The sequence below is a fragment of the Rhea americana genome, unplaced genomic scaffold (genome assembly GCF_003343005.1).
Source record: "Rhea americana isolate MKP2758 unplaced genomic scaffold, rheAme1 scaffold_2, whole genome shotgun sequence".
NCBI lineage: Eukaryota > Metazoa > Chordata > Aves > Rheiformes > Rheidae > Rhea > Rhea americana.
The window spans coordinates 5,944,621-5,966,749 of NW_028186149.1; the positions used below are offsets into that span (position 1 = coordinate 5,944,621).

General features: G+C 36.3%; 1 protein-coding gene across 1 annotated transcript in view; it reads right to left on the reverse strand.

Moving 5' to 3' along the window:
* Positions 1–22,129, reverse strand: part of UNC13C (unc-13 homolog C) — a 181,411-nt gene that overhangs the window by 15,567 nt on the left and 143,715 nt on the right. Inside the window, exons 23-28 of the mRNA XM_085303380.1 lie at positions 11,949–12,037; positions 9,198–9,347; positions 7,405–7,528; positions 6,288–6,344; positions 5,112–5,192; positions 121–268 (exon numbers count right to left, since the gene is read on the reverse strand). Of these exons, the coding sequence (XP_085159506.1) occupies positions 121–268; positions 5,112–5,192; positions 6,288–6,344; positions 7,405–7,528; positions 9,198–9,347; positions 11,949–12,037 (649 nt within the window). The remainder of the gene's footprint in view (positions 1–120; positions 269–5,111; positions 5,193–6,287; positions 6,345–7,404; positions 7,529–9,197; positions 9,348–11,948; positions 12,038–22,129) is intronic.

The window sequence follows — 22,129 nt, forward strand, 5'->3', positions numbered from 1 at the left end:
AACATCTCAGGCATAGATTTGTGTCAGCTACCACGTTTGGAAACTGCTATCGGCAACCTATTATTTAAAACATTTAATATATAATTTTGAGACATTACATCTTTCGTACAGGTCACTTACTTTGAGACGTCTGAGTGTGTATAAATTTCTTTATCAAGGCATCAGTAGTTTGTGTGTAAAGGCTAAGAGCATATCTCAGGGACTGCAGGTCTGGGCTCTTTTCCAAGAAGTTCTTTTTCAGCCCACTTCCTCCAGCATGGAAGTATTGCTAAAAAGAAAACAAAGATTCAGAGAGGTAAGTTGTCTGAAAGAGGTCTCAGTTAGTTAGACCTACAATTTGAAGTAAAGTTCCTGCACAAACTTTTTAACACTGGCTAGTGTGGTTAAATTTATGATTGTAGTGGTTGAGATAACTGTGATCTTCTCCACTAGAGCGCTTTTTTCCAAATGTGAAAATACAAGATTTGCAGGACAAAACAATTACCCAAAACTTTAAATTGCCCTTCATTCTCTCTTATATTTATATCTCAAAGCCRTATAAATGTGGAAGGTTTTTTCAGACTGTGGAGATAGAAAGTGGGTTTAATTACTCTTTATCTAAAAAATCCCCAAACCCAAACCATGGCTTACAGCACAAGTAAAGAATACTTTCTAAGGGAAAGGTGAAATTTGTCGGAGTTTTAAAAGAGAAAATCTTAGAATACAAATTTTTGGATTATCATTGCATAATTTTCCGTGCCTCTGTAGATATGCAGAGAAGGTGTATGCTCTCCTTGAGCGGCTGATCAACTAGTACTGCCCTCCAAGACAGGTGGAGTAAATTTCATCCCTCAAAGAGGATTTTGTTTAGGGCAGGACAGCTGTAGCTACAGTTCTCTTTACGCATTTCCRTGAATGATACAGCAGTAAACCCCTGCGCATACAGAGTGGTGCCTGCAAACTTAAACTGTGGGTGGATCTGCATTGCAAGCAGATGTGCTGGTATAGAGATTACTGCCGCTTGTCTAATTCTAGCTGCTCATCAAGGCTTTCTGAGAAGACAAATGTTCCACTTACACCGATCACTTCCCGCCTTCTTTCATTAAAAATAGTAATTAAAATAGCTATATTAACATAAATACTTTAAAAAGCATATCCCTCATGATCTAGTGGCAGAGCTAGACTTGGAAGAAAGTATATGTACCCCACTTTGATGCCATAGCGACTATGTARTTATTACAATTATTGTTTTATATATCCTTCTTTCTAATTCCAAATCTGGGTTCAAATATATTAAGATAAATTCCTCCCTTCTTATCACAAAAATATTGGAGAGCAAAAGGGAGGCACAAAAGTAAACTTTAAGTAAYACTTTTAAGTAAATTGTTTCTTTGGAGATAGAGTGATTCTTGCCTAGTGGTTCATAAAAGCCAGGCTGACAAGATAACAAAAAAATCAGAATATTCTTAAAGCTGTGAAAACATCTAAATGAAAAAAATTTCCTATTATTTTACAGGAGACAATTTTTGATGAGATAAAAGGAATTGCAGAAACAGCCCTTGAGCTACAATGAAAAGATTTACTGGCTATGTAAGTTTAACATTGATATATTGTTTAAATACTTTGCAGAAGTGTTTTGGAACCTGCATTTCAGTTCTAGGACTCAAGATAGAACATACAGAGCTCCCATTAATGACTAATTAGTAAAAGCAAACAATAGTGTTCAGGAAAACATAAACTACTTGACAACATATGGTAGCAGTCCATTCAATATGGGGAGTGATGAAAACTGTAAGTAAGTAACTGTAATATACTCTCCCTGCATTTACAGAGTGTTGTGAAAGGAGTATGTGTATTCATGTATGTTTTAATTCATATGCTTAGGCTAAATCCTTAATCTTCCTGATGTCTATAACAAAACATACAGTCAGTTCCGTGCCCATTGCATGAGTCTAGAGTTTTAAGATTCAAAGTTTTGCATGCAATGAAATGGAAATCTACATTATTTATATTTCTGTGTTAAGGGCTATTGGTTATTACAGGGAAGAAGTTATCTATAAGAGCAAAACAAAGGAGTCAAATGAAAAGATGTGCTATGCTGAATGGGAATGAAGCCTGGTTCCCAATTCTTAAAGATAATTTGTGGTAATAGCAGGGTTTTCTTCTAAACAATAATAAAAAGGTGAGGTAAGGGGGTTCCCAGCATTGGTGCTGTCAACAGACAGCATACATTCCACTAAGAAAGAGTTTCAAATTATTTTAATCTTGTGTGAGCAGTTAGCATGAATTTAAGAGTTTCTAACTTAATCACCTGTATTTTGTCACCACTGCGTACTTACACGAAAATTGCATCTTTCCAAGTAGTTATTGTACTTTCCAAGGAAATCGCTATTAATGGAATCATTTGAAAGTGTGTTCGTGCTTTCACCAAAGCTTTTTATCAATTTATAAGCCAACTCTAGTATCTGTTCATGGTATTTCACATTATTGTGACAACTACTGTGATATTTTTTGGTTGTGTCTCCAWATAAAGTATGGTATCTGCACAGCAACCGTACAACTAAAGGTTGCATAAAAGCAAATAAATTTAAAGATCCAATGAAACCTGGCCCTAATCTCCTTGAGTTTTGAAATTTATCTCTTCTCCCCCCACAATGGCAGATTTTTCATGCAGAAAACAGTAATGTGGACATAACAAATATCTGGTGTTTGCAAAACAGGACTGCAAATCAAATTTGCAATCAAATATAGGAAAATGATGACTAAGCAGGGTTTTACTTGCCAGGATTCAGATTTTGATACTTAATACCCTGTTCTTGGCAGATGCCAAACTTTAAAATAATTCACCTGATATTCAGTTGATCCATTTTGAGAGGGTTCACAGTTTACAGGTGATAAAATAGGCTGGGAACTTTAAGGTCATGCTGACAAATGAAAGGCGCAGACCCAAGTACTTAATGTCAAGTTTATGGAAATAAATGCTTGTAGCCACTGCAGTCTCCTTGCCAAAACTTGTCAAATGTCATATTGGACGGTATTTTTACTGTGGAGATTGCCTGCAGGCTTACAGTGCTTCCAAAGACAAAAATGGAAACCAGAACTAGATTATCAATGAACATTACATTTGTTTTGAGATAATGAGATAACTGAGATAACAACAACTAGACAACCACTTTTCCTTACAGTAAATCTATTTGCTAAGGTTCTTTGTACAATATACAAAGAATGACAATGTTATATTTAAGATGAAATATTATTCCTTTATTTTATGCTTTCCCAAGCACTAATGCAAACATCATCTATTAAATCAAATTGTAAGTTGCTAAGTGAACTAATTTTTGGTACTCAAAAGTAGAGTTATGGAAGTAAAAATTAAAAAGGCTGTGAATGCATACAGATWCTCCTCCCCTCAAATCTTTTCCTGAAAATAATCTGCTCCTTAATTTCTGAACCATATGCCACTGTTACCATTACTGTATTCATTTCTGGGCACTCTTTTTTTTTTTTTTTTGCTTTTAAGCAAAAGCTATATTTTCATAGCATCACCAAAAAATTCTACATTTTTATCATCAAACTTACAAACTGGATTCCTGAAGTAATATAGTAGTCTTTTTTTCAGTTAACTCAAGGATTGTTTGTGTTCTCTTTCTAATTGTGTACAATCAATCCYGCATGATCAAGGCTATTTGTTAACTATTTTGGAAAAAAAAATGTGGTTTCATAGGCTTATGTATCAAGTATAGCAAGCAGTTTATAATGCCATGTCGTTCCTGTAACATTTGAAAACAGATTCTTCAAAAAGAGCATTATTTTGCTCAGTTTATGAATTTAGCTCACAGAGATAAGAGTACCAAATTAATACAAATTTTTCCCTATTTCTAACCATTCAGCTCCAATTCTGGACATCAGCAAAATGGTTAATACCTACAACTCTTTSTTTATAGTTATTAAGAGTTTACTGGCAGTTCGGACATTTTTCATTTTCATTTACATTTTCCCCAACTTTTATTTATGTAGCACAAGTACTTTGAAAGGAACACAATTAAACTATCATATTGAACTTAATCCAGAAGGACACAGTCCTTCAGTACTTTGTTCCATTTCTGTTTCTACAATGTCAATTATCTCCAACTCCTATGTTCATTTTTGAAAGAAATTCCAGCTCCCCTGCAAACAGGAGAGGTGGTGACTGGGCGCTCCTGACACTTCTGCCTTGTTCTWTTGAGACACTGTTTTATTACACAAAAATTAATCGTGAATATGTCCCCTCTTACTAGAGGTATCTTCCACTGTATACTTAGGGCAGCTGCCTCCGTACTTTACTGATGTGCTGTCTCCACATCGGAGACACTAGCAGATCCTGTGATTCTGTAAACTCATTGCTTTTGAGTTATTTACAAGAAGTAATGATCCAGCCCRGTATGAAAAAGACTTGATAAGTATATTAAATAATATTGCCAGTAGCTTCTTTTGGCTTTAGAAACCCAATCTGTGAAGACTGTATGAAAGTGGCTCTTTTTTTCTCCAGCTTTTTATCAAAAAAGAACTTTATTCATCTCCMTACTTTTGCATTTTAATTAGTTAATTAAGTGGTGAGTACAAATGGTAAAAACTCAAAAAAATTCAACTGGACAATGAATTTAAAATAGTGTACTCCACTGCATGGTAGAAAAATCCTTGATTTCCAGTGTTGTGAAATATTTCTGTTTGTCAYACATGTTTGTATGAAAGTACAGAATAACTTTTCTGGCTCAGCCCTTCCTGTGTGGGAGACAAAGATGCTGTGCTGCAACATAACAAGGATTTAGCCTGACAGATTCAGCTGTACTAACTCTGAACTGCAAAGAAACACAAGMTAAGCAAGATGCAAGATAAGCCTTGCCAACCACCCCATTACTGGATGCTGTACTTGTTTTGGCTACAATTGGTTGAATAATTTTTCTAGCTTTTGTTTCAAGCAGAGTATTAGACGTTTGCTTTCAAGTCAGTATGAAGAGCTTTGGACCATACTATTTTTGCCATATTACATGGATCTTTATGATTCTATGAGACCACACTATATTAGAATCTGCTGTTTGTGTCAATGATGTATTTCTTTCCAGCACGGAACAGAAAAACACTGAAAGCTGTACCTTAATAGTAGCTAATGCTACTTCCATTATTGCACACTGCCTCAGGGTCAGACTTCTGGCTTCCTCTCGAATCACATGGTCCTGCAATGCATGTTAAGAATGCAGTTGATTGTAAAAGATATTATAGCCTGTCCTTGGTTAAAAAAAAAAAAAAAACCCTAAAACTCCCTGTGTTTAACAGGGATTAATTCAACTTTTTAACCACAAATTCTAACCTGGAGCAATCCTGTTATTTCTTAAAAATATAGGTTGTAGGGAAAATAAAAGAACCAATATTTAATACTTGGCATTTGTGTTGCTTGTTTTCTTTTACCAGGCTATATTACTTCTCTGCTCTGTTTAGGGGGGGAGGAGGTTACATTTTATGTTCAAATGAGTAATAATAGATGATACTGAAACAATTCATTTCACTAATTAATCTGACAGTTTCATGTTTGTTAATATCTCATGCTTAAAAAAGGGACTTCCATTAGAACATGAGTTAAATATAATCATAAAGTAATTGTAGTCCTGTGAATTCTTTTTCTAAAATAAGCACTTTGTTATTTACTTAGGCAGCATTTTACCTCCTCTAGCAGACTGAGCTACATACATACATATATATACATAGAAAGACAAATTACCACCTTTCTGCCCAGTTCTAAAATGCAAATGGTAAATTTATTAGTGAACAACTGACATACATAAATACCAAACTTCTAAGATCTCTGTTACTGCCTTTAGAAACATAGTGCTGATGAGTTTATTGTAGAGGTACACACTATGTTTCAATATATATTGTAACTAATATGCAGAACAAATTTACAAGTACTCCCATCTTAAAGAGTTTTTTCAGAATTGGTAACAGAAAGGAATAAAAACATAGCATAATTCTTATTTGGTGATGTTTAATGTTCATAGGGCCTAGCTGWACAATATGGGAATGATATCTTCTTGGCCCCAGCTAACGATCACTTCTTTATGTAAGCAAATACTGTTTTCTATTCTTGATTTCTTTTGAACCATACTGTAAAACCATTATTCGCCTATGAACAGCTACTGCCATATTCAGTCTTTCTTATTATAGTAAATAAGCACAAGAATGAGGCATGAGGTTTGGCCTCACAGTCACTAATATTTAATATGTTTTTTTTTTAATTGCAGCAGGCCATTCACAGATTCATTTGGCTAGATTACCTTAAGTTTTGACAGTTGTCCAAGATCTTTGGCTGCACTGAATATCATCTGTGGCCCCTGTAATCACATTGAAAATTCAGAAAACAGACTAAACAGACTTACTACACAGTGTTTGCTTTTTATGTCAACATCTTCTTATTTTCTGCTAGAATATTAGCTCAAGTCACTGTTTGAAAACCTAAATGAAAGTTTCTATTGTATGTGAAGCAAATTTTAATTTAGTTGCTATGGCAAAGTAAGTGTTTGAAGTCCTGCAGCACGATTCTCTCCTGTCCTATCTTTTGCCATATTGTGATGATATTACAAATATTGCCTATTGTGATGATAGCTGTTTTTTGCGCTCCTGTCTGTGGATTCATTTTGTATTTAATGTTTTTTAAGCTAAGGCTGGGGCTGTTCTTATACAATGTTAATATCTATCTGCCTCAATGAGATACTTGTCCAAACCACAGCTCTTAGATGCTAGGCAAATATAAACAATCATAACGGGAAGTGAGCAGCACTGAAGAACAAGCAGAAGCCCATACAATGGAATCCTCATGTAGCCTAACAACCTAATCTTAAGCCAAAACCATCTTTTTATTTATTTATTTAAAGAAAGATATTGAAGTGTTGTGAAGTTCAATCAGTATTTTACAATAGCCACAGCCTGGCAAGATGCTAAAGGCCAATGCCTCTATCTTTGTGTTACACACCTGCTGGGAATCCTATGACAATTCCAGGGTAACACTTTTATCACAATTACCCCAGGAAATGTACTTACTAGTGCACTTTGTCAGTTCAACAAGACATAGTTCTGAATGTCAGGATTTTACTTAAGATGCTGATAAAGAAAAATAATATCAGTTCAACTTATATATGAGCAAGTTCTCATCTTTCTTTCTTTACTAAAAGGCTTCAGTGCCCAGAACTCACTCATTTTCTTCTGCAGTTCTGCTGCAAAAGATTTTTTATTTTTCAAAAGTACAACTACAGCTTCAGTTTTCTTTATTTATTAGTAGTGAGAATGGCAACATAAGTATGAAAATAAAAAAATAAAAGCTGGACACCTGATGATTAAGCAAGGTGGTTATTACAAACTTTCATCATACATTTGAACTACAGCTGAGATACTTACAGTTTGGTCTGTCAGTGGAGGAAGCACAATTTGTTTTTCTATTTTGTTCAAGACTAACTTCCATAACTCTTTCAAAACTCGTTTCAGTACTGTCTTCTCACAGATTTTTGCAGAGAGGCTTAAACTGTAATAAAATAAAATACAGACCAGGTTTCAAAACTAGTATTGACTTCCAAGATGCTGAAATATTATATCCACATATTTATGGCCATTATGGCTTAGTTTTTCTCCATCAATAACAGTATTTTAATAGCTTATTTATACTATTTAATAATATTCCACAATATTATTAGTAAAGATTTTTGGTACTAAAGGACTTGGAGATTAGAAAATCATGTAAATCTCTAGTATCCATGTTACTGTTTAGTATATTAGTGATATGTATTTATTGAAAATGCAAAATTACAATGAGTTATATGCTTGATGGGTGACACAATTAACACCATTCAAACTCCTTAAAGTTTCAATATATGATTTGTTTATGCCATTAAAAAAAAAAAAAAAAAAGCCTTGTTGTCATATATAGCTACTGTGATATAAACTAGCTGCTGATAGCTAATGCAAATTCAGAGCAATCATCCTGATGCATTTATATGTATATATACACACACACAAATATATAAAGAGGTGTGTGTGTATGTGTATATTATATATATATATATTATAGAGAGAGAGAGGCAGGGCAAAGAACCTACAGGAGCTGGGCTAGGCTGAAAAGATTTTTCAAGGCACAGGGAAGAGGGCAGAGCATAGGAGGAAATAGATGCCAGAGGATGCCAGGAATACTGAACCCCCTCTGCTGCCTCTTAATCTCTCTCAACAGGGGCTTAMAAGTCGGACACCCTTGGGCATCCCTTGGACAAGGGCTCACCAGCAAACACAACGGCCTTCACTGAGCCTGCTCCGTGCAGCCCTGTGGTATCACCCACGCAGCTCAGTCCTTAATGCCGGTCCTGTCTGCCTCTTCCTCCCAGTCAAACTGCTTGCTCTGCTGCAAGCACATACCTGCAGTGCATCTCTGCTGCCCTTGCCTTTAAAACAGCTGGCTTGGATGCCTGATGCACAGAGTTAAAGGGTAAACTCAGGTGTGACTGGAGACCTGAAGCACAGCATCAGTATCACACTTTTGCTCTGCTAGCTACTTCCAGTAAAAGGTAACTGGTGTTTCAAAGTGTCAGTAATGACATCAGCAAGGACAGTGAGGTGGCTTTGACACAGCACAAGCCCATGACTTTCAGAACAGCTGATCCTGGTGCTGCTTGATGGCAAGGAGACAAGACATGCTCACTTTCAAGGCCTAAAGTGAGCTTGCAGGACTGCCTATTTTAAAATATAGCTTTTTCTTCACTAACTGGAAAAAAAAATCAAGCTGCTCTGTAAATCAGTGAGATGATAGATAATCTTTAAATGGTGCCCATGCTTCTATCTGGGAGACAGAAGTGCATATAAAGAGAAAGGAGACACCTAGAACAAACGTCAACTTCAGCACAGTGAATTGCTCTTTTTTGTTCAGTACAACTTTCTTTGGAACACAGGTCCTGAAGAAGAGAACATAAACTAGCTCCTTTCAAATACCTCAACCCATGTTGGGAAAAAAAAAAAAGAATACGTTGCTTACATAAAAGTTGCTTAGTGTAAATAAATGTCTCAAGAAGAGTATTCTGCATATATCACAATGCCACAAACATTAAAAATACTATAAACTATTTCTAGGCGTTAACCATGCTTCAAGGAAAGACCAATTACGCCGATTCCTGATCTAGCACACGCCTCAGTCTGCCACGCTTACTTACGTTTTATCCAGGAAGTCCATAAGAGGCCTCAGCACGATCTCGGCATCAATGGCCGCGCTGTTCTTATTGGCTGCTGCATTCCCATTGCCTCTCATCTGAGTCAGCTCAGAGCTCATTTGTCTCACACAATCTTCAATAATAAACTGGAAACTATAATTTGAAAAAAAAAAAGAGTGAAAGAATTTTGGGGCAGAAAAATGACCATTTACCATTTTGAACCAGTTTCTTCAACAAGAGCTAAATCATGTCTGTGATGATGGGAAGCTCGTCAATACAAGATACTGTAGGTGTTTTAAACTAAAAATAATCCCTTTGAAGAATCTGAAGTCATAAAATTAATTCACTTACTCTTTTATTTGCTCCATCTCTTCTTGTTTCAGTTCTATTATTATGTTTTTCATACCAATGTGCTGGCGCTAGTAATTATTTTCTGAAAGCAACAGGTGAAGTAAAATCTGGGATATGATTGACTACGTTACATGCTAGCCAGAGCTACTCAAGATTTTGTTATGAAAGGACAATAGGAACAGTGACAATACATTTTCTCAGCTCACTTAATGCTTAGCTTTGATATTTTTCTTGAGGATAGATGAAAGCATCTTGCTTTTGCCTTGTCTCAGTTTGACTTTTTCCTGTGTTCCACATGGCCTGTGCCATCAGAATCTTTGCTTGCTTCTTTGCAACTAGTTGACAGAGCTAAATTATTTGGACTGTTTAAAATATTCTTTCACCAAAAGGTGCATTCTGCTGGTGTTGCAGGCTCCTCCTCTTGGAAGGAATCTTGACTACTTCAAGGTGAGTGCGACTAAGCTCTTACTTTCTAGTTGTATCTGTTCAGCTTATGCCTATTTTTCTGAAAGCTGTTGATAACCAGGTATGTTAATGTGCACAGATAAATGGCAAAGATTAACTTGATTAAAGTGAAAGAGAATTCACTAAAAGATGAAAAAACAAATTGTAATTAGGCAATAAGGAGTTCCAGCTATTGTGGCTATTACAGAAACTAAACACAAAAGCTCCAGCTGAACACACCAGACAACTGGAAACTTTTCAATGGATGTGTAGTTGTCCACACACTCTAAGGCCTGGATAAAACGAGCATAAGGCTCTTGAAGCCTTAATAATTAAACCTAATTCTAACCTCATATAAATCCTTGAGACCAGTCCCTCCAATAAAAGCAAAAATTGCATTGGTTTATCATTAACCACCTTTCAAACACTGTTGACCTTACCATCTCCAGAAGTAAACCGATCTGCAGAAAGTGCAGATACCCTAACCCTAGCCAATGTTAATTACAGCATGACCAGTCCTGTCAGATGCACTGAAGACAAATCATTATCACCTACTAAAAGTTACTGTTCTGCTAACTCCTCAAGACCTGAAGGAAACAGCAATAAACTGGGCTCTACTAAAAGCAGATTTTTTCAAAACCCACTTGAAATGCCCACCTCAGTTACAGTTGTGGGACCAATCCAGGTAGGAAAAAAAGAACACATGTAGAACATACAAACACTAGCTTTCTCCTTAGCTCTGAAATCCCTGCACTTTCAATAATAAATTATAGTTCTAAAGCTTTAAATTCTTAAATCCTAACTTTGAAACTAACTGTAAACTTAAGATTATCCCAGGGCTCAGTCTCTAGCACAGAAGAGAATATGAAGTGATGGTCTGTATTTTTGTAAGCCCCTTTTTAAATCTGCCAGCATTTCAAAATGTTGTAATAAACCTGCAGTAGATTACAGAATTTTCACCATAGCCCCACTTACAACCACATACTGTCAGTGAGCAGCACAATCCAGGCTGCTCCACAGGGGCAGAAGAGCAGGGGCGCCGAGGGTGACCACAGCACAGGCATCACCCTCACGACCATGGTCCAGTCCCACGGGGTCTGAACAGGGTGAGCAGAGCACGGAGCTCATAAGAGGGTCCACCAACAGTCCCAGACAAGTGGAGGTGATGAATCAGGTCCATGGCCCATCCAGGAGCATCGCAGCAGGAGACAGTGCCAGAGACAGGGTTAGAAACAAGGCTACAGTGTGAGTCCAAGGTCCATCCAGGGGACACAGCTGGAGGCAGATAAACCTATGATGTAGCTCAGGCAAGGACTGAAGGCCTGTACTTACATGGAGCTTACGTGGTGCAGTTTAGGCCCAGACACATAAAAACTGCATCTGTCTGTTTTTCCCTTCTATTTAGCAGCAAAATGCAGCTTCTCATAGTACTGACACACTGCTGGCATAGCACCACTGTCATTCAAGACTTCAGTGTGCTGTCTGCTTAATAAATGGTTTTGAGAGTAAGGCTCAGCAGATGATCCTGCAGAGCCACGGGCAAAGTGAATGACCCAAGAAGGCCATTCACAGTGATCATCTGAAGCAGGCTAAAACAGGCAGACCACTTGGAAATGCTATCAGTCTCAGGAAATAACATATACATAGTCAGAGAGAGAAGTTAAACATAGCAGCAGGCAAGAACAAACAAGGCAATTTTTGTCTTCCAGAACACAGAACAAAAGTTGGCAGCTACATAGCTACAGCACATTCATGCCCACAGACCACCTTCAGTTTTCTTTGCAGTGAGGTTACTGCTGCACGTTTCAGTCTAAACACACACACATGGATGCACACCACTCCATCGGGGCAGGAGCGACCAAGCTGTTTCCCTGAAAAGACATCCAGTCACCCAGACTCAACTAATGAGATTTGATTAGGAATAATTCTCTAAGGTTTGCAGTAAAATAGGTTTGTTACCTTGTAGCATATGTCATGCTGAGTTCATTCAGTACATTACTAAGTTTGACCTGAAGTTCTTTTAGGACAACACTAGCTTCAGGATCCAACTGTAAAGAGATTGCAAATAATGTTATTTTTTACTTTTCTATTATGCTTTTTTTTTTTTTTTTGGTAACAAATTAGGAATGATATGCAATGTTACACTGCACTATGGAAAACCAAATGTGGAAACACCTGTTACAAGACAGTATTGTTTAGTAAGCCTAAAAATTCAATTACCATGGCAAAGAAAAGTATTTGACTGTAATAGTGAAGAATTACATTGCTGAAAATCAAAACGTTACTATCAAGCAATGGCTTTCCATGGGATGGTACAAACTATGCTAGCCATCACAAGATCAGAATTATCATTATCAAGCAATGGTATACAAAATGCATTCCAAGAGAATGATGCCTGAGAGCTTTGTGCTTGCATTAATACTAATGCATATGTTTCCATCTTTCATCTTTCATGTTTTTTGTACACTCCACCATTGTCAGTAATTTCTTTGTTTTTCAGTTAGAAGGTGTTTCCATATTTCCATTAATGCAATGTAAAAGTAGAACAGCCAGCACTGAGAAAGATGGTTTGAAGACTATCCATGCTGCTTCTACTGATATGGTATGAAGGAAGGGACTCTAATTTCAGTCTTCTTATTTCTAAAAGCCATTAAGACATACATAATTCAAGCACAGTGCAGTATGTTCTGAGGTACAGGCAGAACAACAACTTGTATCTCTGATACAGGTTCTCTAAACATAGGAAAAAAGGGAATGCAGGGTAGAGAAACAGTTTTACATTTATGTCTGATCAAGCAGAGAGATGGGGATCCATGCACAGATATTTAATCAAAAAGGTTCTTCTTTGATATTGATTGGTAGCTTGTTTATTTGCAATGCATTCTTTTTCAAATTAAAAAATGAAAAAAAAAAAAGACTTCTGTCTCATTGAGCTTTAGCATTTAGGAAAAATAGTTATGGTCCACTGTGGGATACAATTGATGATCATCAACAGCTGAATACAAGTAAGTGATGCACCAAGTCTTTCAGGTAGCCACATTGCAATGTTAGTGACTGGTTTTCAATCCTAATCCTCAAATTCTGGGCCTATGTCATATACAGATTTTCTGACACTTTCAAAGGAAAATTTACATTTGGAGTACATAATAAATAAGTCTTTCTCTATCTGTATTTTCATATCTTTCAACTGCCTGAGTGAGATTATTAGTGCTTATCTTCTATATGATGCTTCAGAGTACTATGGTGAAGTAYGTCAGCTCTTTTAACCGTACTTTGGAGAAGGGGGGAAGCTGTGGCCCASTGCACTGGATGACTTACATTAGCTCATGAAGGAATTCGAAGGCAAACTTAAGAAGAAATCAATCCACCCTGAACCCCCCCCCCACCCGCCCCAAGATCTACTCAGTTTTAATCTCAGTCCTTTCTTTGTGTCCTTAGAAAGACACCTTAGAAAGAATCTTATGTATGGTTGAAAACCATAAAAAATTGGAGGTTTTTATTAGTTTTTGACCCAAATCATACAGAGAAGAGGGAACTGCCATACCTCCTTAATTAGAGGCTCAGAAATGTTATTCTGGTACTCATGATTATAAAATACATGACTATAAGCAATGTGATTTATGTAGTCAGAGTACTAAATATAATAAAGCAGTCTGACTTTAGGCTAAGCCAAAACCTCAAAAACAATCACCTCTGACATCTGAGTAAGTTTGACTGCACTAACCTCCAAACTTTACAACTGATCCTTGCCTTTGTAAAATACAAATAGGCATTGACAAAGAATGATAGGACCCATATGATGATGTGTAGCACTTTTTGAATCCGAGAAGCTCACATTTTAACACGGTGAGTACTTACTGATTTTTAACTACTTCGCATTGAGAGAGGTTTTCCCATCATGTTATAATAGATTCCCTGGCAGATAAACTCTGACAATTCAAATGTTTAAAATGATTGTTCTGCTTCATACAAAAAGCAGAAATATAATCATTAGTAAACAAAACTACAGTTGACTGACAAAGGCAAAGATTCTTCTAGGAAATGCACTTTAGGAAATTGTACCTTCTTTGGTGAGAAGCATACAGAACACAAATTTAAGCCCTCCACTAGAACATTAACATTTAACAAATACTGAACACACAAGCATTCACACTGAACATGGTACACTTAAGAGAAGACACAAGATACTGGGCAGGCAGAAGACTCAAAATTCCTTGCTAGACCATGCATAAGCTAGAGAAGCATGTGGTTACTGGGACTACAAAGACCAATGTAGTTACTTTCTATCAGAGGTTGTTACGATGACCAGAAAATACAACACATTTGCTAAATTCACCTGGAATTGGCTATAGCTTGGCCAAAATTGGAAGGATCAAATACTAATACCTGATTGTGAACAGAACATACATTATTGAAAGGTGCATGCAAGTACTGAAAGTTGTACAGGGTTTTGTGCTCACAAATGGCATGAACCGGTTTGTGTGTGCACAGCTAGAGGCAGGTGACAGAGCATCCAGCCTTGTATAGACACATGCTCGTGCTCATTAATGCAGTGTCAGAAGGAGGAGTGAAATCAAAGAGGTATGCGGGCTGACTATCCAGGTGCTCAACACCTGGTGAGCTTGTGAGGACTAAGAATTATGTTACCAGTGTTTCCAAGTGCCATTGTTATTCTTCTATTTAATTACAGAACCATATAATAATTTGAGTGCTTGGCCAGGACCAAAATGCGCACTTTCCATCTATTTTATCATGTGCCCTCTACATGCCAATAAGTTCCCAGGGCAAATCAGAAAGTCCTCATGCAAATGGCTTGGCTTGCTGGAGCTGACAACCTGCAAGACTTATGCTGGCTGCAACACTCACCTGAGACAATAATACATGTCCATCAAAACAACTGTGTAAAGGAGGGAAGTTTCCCAGTAAGGAAACTCAGGCATGAAGAGATTAATTCATTTATGCAAGGCTTTCCAGAGAAGAAGTCCTGAGCAGTACTGATTTGGCTAATTCTGCATTCTAACAAGGGGGTAGTGCTGAAAACAGCCATTTCTGTTACAAAAGCCAATCTCTTGCCACATAACCACAATCTGATAGTGCAAAGTTATTATGGGAAAGGAAGTATGTAAGAACTCAGGTAAAAGGCATCTAAAATTCTTCATACTAGTGATTATAACAGTTAAAAAAAAAAGATACAAACATGTTCAGCTATAGAAATATCAGCAACCCAGATACTGATAAATGATGAATTTAAGGGCTAATGAAACCCTAATGTTACCCTACTTTGCAATCAACCACACAGAAAGGATGTAAGAAAATCTGAGCACTAAAGTGAAGCAATAAGGCAATGCTGATCAGCATCTGAAAATATGTCATATGGATATGCAGATAGAAAACGAAGTATCTATGGTATAGGGGAATTATCTTCAAATCTGCTCCAAACAATTTGACGAAGATGTAAAAAAAAAGACAAAAATCAAGAAGAAAAAGAAAAGAAAAAAAAATCCTGATTGAAGATGTTAATCTGGGAGAAAAATGAGATGATAACTGGCATTAATATGAAGAAGGGGAAAGACTATTCATCCCTTAGTTACTTGGGTTCCATTTATAGTTCATGGCATGTGTGAGCTAGTCTTAAAATATATCAGTAGGTTGCTTAGCTGTCAAAATCTGGAATTTTTTAAAATAGCACATTTATTTCAGTAGTGGAAATGGCTGTTAATAGATGAAGTCACACATTTCTACTAATTCTTAAATTGCGTGTCTGTCTTAGGCTCATAAATGTTTCTGCTTCTCAGAGTATCTTCTTAAATAACACAGTTAATTTTTACCAACAACAGAACATACTCAGAAATTTGTTGGCACACATCAAAAAAATGTTCATTACAGATTATTAAATGTCATCAGTTTGACTCTATCYGAATACTAAATAAAAGCAGAGAATACATTTGCAGAACAGCTGAAAAAAATCAAGAAATATTTATATATCATTCTTTCCAAATGCTGCCTGTTTAAAACTATGAAAGCTTTTATATATACAAACCTTGGAAGTAAGTGCAAGATCTGGGGAATTTGTCTGCTTTCCACATAATGGGTTAGACTGAGTTACTCCACATTGTAATTTAATGTGTGCTAGTATAGACCTATTCTTGTTAACTTGCTAGGGTTTCAATAAGAAACTGCAGAGATCACTTACTCAGGAGAGAGATTAATTACTTCTGCATGAATTGAATGGAACCTCTCTAATCGAATTCCATTCCTCTGTTTTCTCCTGCAATTTCACAGATCTAATTGCTTATGCTTTCCTTATGGGACTTCCTGGTTACCTGTGTTCAGTAAACAGTTTTACATTTAGTATGCACACCTAGGAAAAACACAGCTATCTACCAGATCCAACAGTTCTTTTTGTATTTGATAGATACCTGCTTCTCCCCCAAATTCTCTTGATTCTCTCTTGATTCACTCTTTCTGATTTACCTACAGTTTATGTATAGACTTGCAGTAACTTGCTTTTGCCTTTTTTTTCCTAATTGCTGTAACTGATTTCTGCCATATTCTGCCATCTGGTGAAAAACAAAACAAGCATTAGCTTCTTCCCCACCACCATCTTTATCAGATCCCAACTTGTCAGACATGAAAAAATGATTCAGTGTGAATATATGTACTCCTTTTGGGCTAAACAAAGAGGAGTAAAATTCTCTAATCTGCTCACCATGACTTCTGACTTAATTAAAAGCAGACTATCATTTGGATCCCACTTTACTACTCTTATTTCTTTAAAGCAGACTGTTTTTTATGTGTTTTTTTTTTTTTAAGTACCCTTCCTGCTTGGCTACAACATAGAGTAAGCGAGTTAATAAAGCAACTCGTATTGTTCAGACTGTTTTATTTTAACGGCAGGAGTGCTGAGAGCCTATTTTTTTCCTCTATTTATAGAGCTCCCTACCCTCTCATATGCAATTTGCCTACTCTGAACACAGGAGCTGCTGTTTGATTATGGTATTTTGATTGCATTGTTTGGAAGACAGACTGCTCACAACGTGGCACAGAGGAGATTAACAGCATTTAATTTCACTTAGAATTAGTTTTGCTTTAAATTAGATAGGTCTCATTTATTCTGCTGAAAATCATCTGACTTTTCGTGCCCTCCACAAACAAAAAATTAAACTATTTCTCCCTGCAAGGAAATCCTTGACAGGTTTTATTGCTGGCTTTGTTTCTTGCAAGTACCAGTTGTTAGAGTACCCTGCCACTCGAGTTTGTGCTCCTGGAATGTCAAGGGGATTAAGTATTCCAATTCAAGGACACACAGTTGCACTTTGAAATGGGGGAAAAAAAACTGAACATGCATTTTCCTTAAAAAAATTCTCTTGATGAGAAACAAAGGAAGCTACGAATATGGGTGGCAGAGGCCAAGAGTTTTATGCTTCACTTCACCACTAAGAGCAAAATCCTAAACTCTTTACTCACTTCCAAATGAGGGGAAAAGTCCCTGCCTGTGCTGATCAAGTTTCAAAATGAAATTCTGCCCCCAGGTCTATTTAGAAGCTTTATGTGGAGACTGAAGGTAATGCTAACATATTTCTGTGAAAATTGGACTTGTGAATTTTCTTATTTGTTATTATAATTTATAAAGATGAGAAAATGAGTTTATTTTGGAATTCTTTTAAACAAGATTTCCTGTCTTTTTTAAGTGATGCACATTAAGTCTGCTCCTCCTTGAATTTGTTGAAATAGTTGTTAAAGGTTTAGTGATTCTTTGGTTTTATTGGTAGCACTGTATTCTTCTCAAAAATGGAAGCTTTGTGCTTACTGGACCTTCAAAAGAAAAAGGAGAATTTGTTGATCTCTTTTCCCTCTATATTTCTCAGTTTTCATTCCATTGGCTTACAAAGTCTCTAGTTTGCTAGCTCTGAACTCAGGGAGAGCGTCTGTGCAGCCAACTCATGTCTTAGAGAAGGTTTATATTAATTTGCACTGTACAAATGCAAACTTGAAGCAGACTTCCTACAATCTACTTGCTGATCTGAGCAAACAGAAATAAAGCAGTTTGATCCTTAACATTTCTTATTGTCCAAAAAAACATTTATGCCAGATATAATGTTCAGCCTCTTTCCATGATTTAGTTTTACATATTTAACAGAATCTAAATTACAAGCTTTCAATCCAAAGCAAAAATGTTTCTTAGCATGCATCTACTTTAAAATATTAGATATGGTGAATGGGTAATAAACTAGATCACACACAGTCAGGAAATTATCCTACCACTCTACTGACAGAAGTTATTGCTTAAATCTTACATCACATAATTTGACAAGTCTACGTTAGTAGTTCAGAACTGCAGATACAAAACCTGAGATCTCCCTGACAAGAGGAGTCTGCATGGAGAGGGCCTGAAGCACCAGGCAGCAGAGAGTATCAGGGCCAAGTGGAGCAAAGAGTGGCTACCATGACAAAAGTTAGCAAGCATTTTGTCCACATTACAGTGAAATCAACTCTGCTGGTGCAGAAGTATGCTTATATCTTGGCCCTTTGTAGACATAACTTTACTTTTTAATCTCTTTTTTTCCTGATACAGTTGCAACAATGCAAATACATATGCAAAAATGAGACCCAACCTCAGTTGTTGCTCCTGAACTCACATGGTCAGTTGGTAACCTCCATTACTTAATAATAGCCCATTTTACCTTTTCCTTCTTCTCCAATCCCAAATCTAGACTGGCTCCTTCAAAAAAAAAAATAAATAAATAAATAAAATGATGTACTTTGTAAATAAGTGCCTTTGCAGCCTTTGATAATATTACAGGAGATATTTGCTTCGATGCAAATAAGAAGTTCTAGGTAAATGAATCAAAAAGTCTGATAAATATACCTCTTATTCCTAGAAGACTGCTTGTTTTTAAAGGGGGAAAATATCAATATTAAATCTAAATCTATTTGCAGCCTTTATTTTTCCATACTCTGATATTTACAGCAGGAATTCAGCAAAGGAGTTGGATTTGAAAATTGCCTTAGTAAAACCTTTTCTTTTTTCATACCTATTTAAACAGAAAGTCTAGCAAACAATCACAGAATGATTTGAGTCAGAAGGCACCTCTGGAGTCCCTTAGGTACAGTACACATGTAAAATTCTCACTAAGTATGCTGAAAAATTCCTTTAACTTAGTAAAACTGCTGTGCAGCTGGAATTCTCTGACTTGAAGCTGGTGCCTGGCTGCAGAATATGCCTTGAGAATTCCAGCTGCTTATACTGATTCCCCAGCTAAAGCATTCAAAATCAAATGCAATTGAAATAAGTATCTCAATTTGTAATACATCTCATATTTTAACCTAGTCTTTGGTGAAGTATAACTTGTAAGTTATTCTATGTTAAATAATATAAAAAGAAAATTACATACATATACACCCACATACGTTTATACACTGAAAACATTCAGAGATTAATCTTCTGCTGCAAATGTGAGTTGCTTATTGCTAAATGCTTAGATGCTATCCCTCCACTGATACAGCTATTTATATTTGATAAATTCTTCCTATGTGATCTGAAGTGCCTTATTACTTTAACGACAGAATAAGCAAAGCGCGTACCAGTTATTCTTTAAGAATCTGAGAGACGTGTTCGTAATGCAGAAGCTGTCCCTATCTGATTGGGCATCCTCCCATCTCTGCATGATACCTGAACAAGAGCTCTCAGAGTTCTGAAAGTTTACTGCATTAAGGCATTTATATAAGGAATTTGTCACAGACCAGACAAAACATACCATCTATGAAGCAGATACTTACATATATATTAAAGAAAAAGAAGTTCTGGAGACTTTCCACTTTTACTAAATGGAAGATCTATATTTACTTAAGACAAATAGTAATTGAATTCTAGTAGAATTAGCCTTACTGGCAAGAGTTAAAGTCTCAAAACTGTTCATACTCCAAGACATGGGACAAAAGTATAGTACAGGCTGTGCAAATAATAGTATCTAAAACCATATTATTCTTGAGTATCTAACTCTGAATTTACTCCAGTGCATCCTATCTTCTTCAAGAAATATCCAAATCTTGAATTAATAGTGAGAATCACAGTGAAATTGTGCAGCTGAAATCTTCTACAGGATAAAGTTCAGCCTTGCAAGTGGGACAGAAATTGATCCAGTCCTAGAGGCAAGCTTCACTGAGTGGTGTGTGGGCTTTTTACAGTAGTTGTTCTCATATACCACAAAATTAAAATGTACCCAAACGTATGCCTATGTCAGTCTTAGACCAATTTACAGTGTCGTGGTTTACTGAGGTATACAAGTTCTTCTATAAACTCCTCAAATAAAATTTTAATTTGTTAAAAGTGCTCTGCTTTATTAAGATTTTTAATTTTTTCCCATTAAGCTGTAGAACAGTATTTAAGATCCTAAAGTAGTAAAAATTCATCACTGGATTTTGCAAAAGGCCTTAATCAACATTATGCATTCCAGCTTGTGCACCTAGAAGGTCAACTATAGCACTGTTGAATGCATCACTTTGTACTGCTGCTGCTGAGATAGAAAAATCTTCATAATTTAAAATTCACTTTGTTCTGCTGAGACTTTACAACCCTTTTGAGCCTCTTCTTCTTTTAGTGGAGCTCCACAATGCTGTATCTACTAATAACAGAAATACTACTGCATCTTTTTGCTGAAATACTGGAGAAAGCAGATTGGTGTGGAGGCCACCAGTACACTAAATAGGTTTATTCACCCCTCATAGCTAGTCCATGTGCCTATGACTAACAACAGGCAAACTGTTCACCTTCACTCAGACATATAACAGAGTAAAGAATCAACCTAAAAGAATATAATTTATCATTTGTGTCTTTTAATCTCTGCAAAAAAATAAGTTTGGTGCAGAAGATGAAGCAAACTTTTTGCATGTTTGCTTCATCACCTGATCATGTAAATAGGTCACCCAGTCTTGGCAGCATCTATGTTCACAATTTTCTCTGCAGATTTAGAGTTGTAAGTCCCATTCATCCTGATCATAAGCAGTACAGTATCAAACAAATGAATATCATCTTTACAGTAACATATGGCAGTAGCTTTGAATAGCATCTATATTATATCTCAACTGGTACTGCCCAGGCCATGGGGAATGGACTGAAAATGTCTTTGTAAATTGTAGCTGAAAACTGTTTCACTGCTCAGCAACTCAAATCCTAAACTCCAAGGTCAAATACTCACCGTTATTCTCTGTCATAACTATATTGCACAGGCTTACTACTGACAAACTTCTACTGTTTATTTTTATAGTGAACACAAGCCGGGGAAATTGCAAAAAGAGACAATGCAGATATAAGACACCAATAAATGTGCCATAGGGAACGGTGGGGGCAGTAAAAGACAACATATACAAATAGGACAGACCATCCAACAACTAGTTCTCTGGGACCATGAGTTCAATATATTTCACTGACAGTTTCCCCAAGTAAGATAAAATAAGAAATACTTATTAATTGATATTTATAAATATTTTTCAATATTTATTTAAACATTGAAAACTGTTAAATTTAAGAACCAAGTCATTTAATTTAAGGCATGTTCTTTCAGACACTTAGAAATGTGAAACTGTATACAATATACTGCACACAATTTACTTTAAAGGACTATTAATAATTTTTTAGGATTGCAGTAATACAAAACATCAAGATCCTCCCTATAATGAACACTGAAGACAGTGGATTTATGGCTGAGTTCTGAACATAGACCTGGTTTATTTAGTAGAAAAAAATCACGGAGCTTTGAAAATCATGCAGTGCTGCATGAAATGTGCTATTTTCAGAAGACAAGTGTCAACACAGGAAACATTATACTACGTCAGACCTGAAATCCATCTAGTTCAAGACCACATCTGATCAAATTACTTCAGAAAATCAAACTGCATCAGAAGTCAAATGAATTCTGCAGCAAAATGGTAAAAGGTGATCTGCACTCTTTTTTCCTAACTCATGAATCAGAGATCGGCTTAAGCTACCTAACAAAGGATTTTAGAAAGGTACCTCAGCATTCTCTCTGGAGGTTACGAGTTTCACCAAAGTTTGTAGAAAACATGTTGCTTTGATACTGTAACACCTTTAATAATTCACTGTCAGTCCTCGCTAACCTCAAAAGGGAATGCAGAAGGGG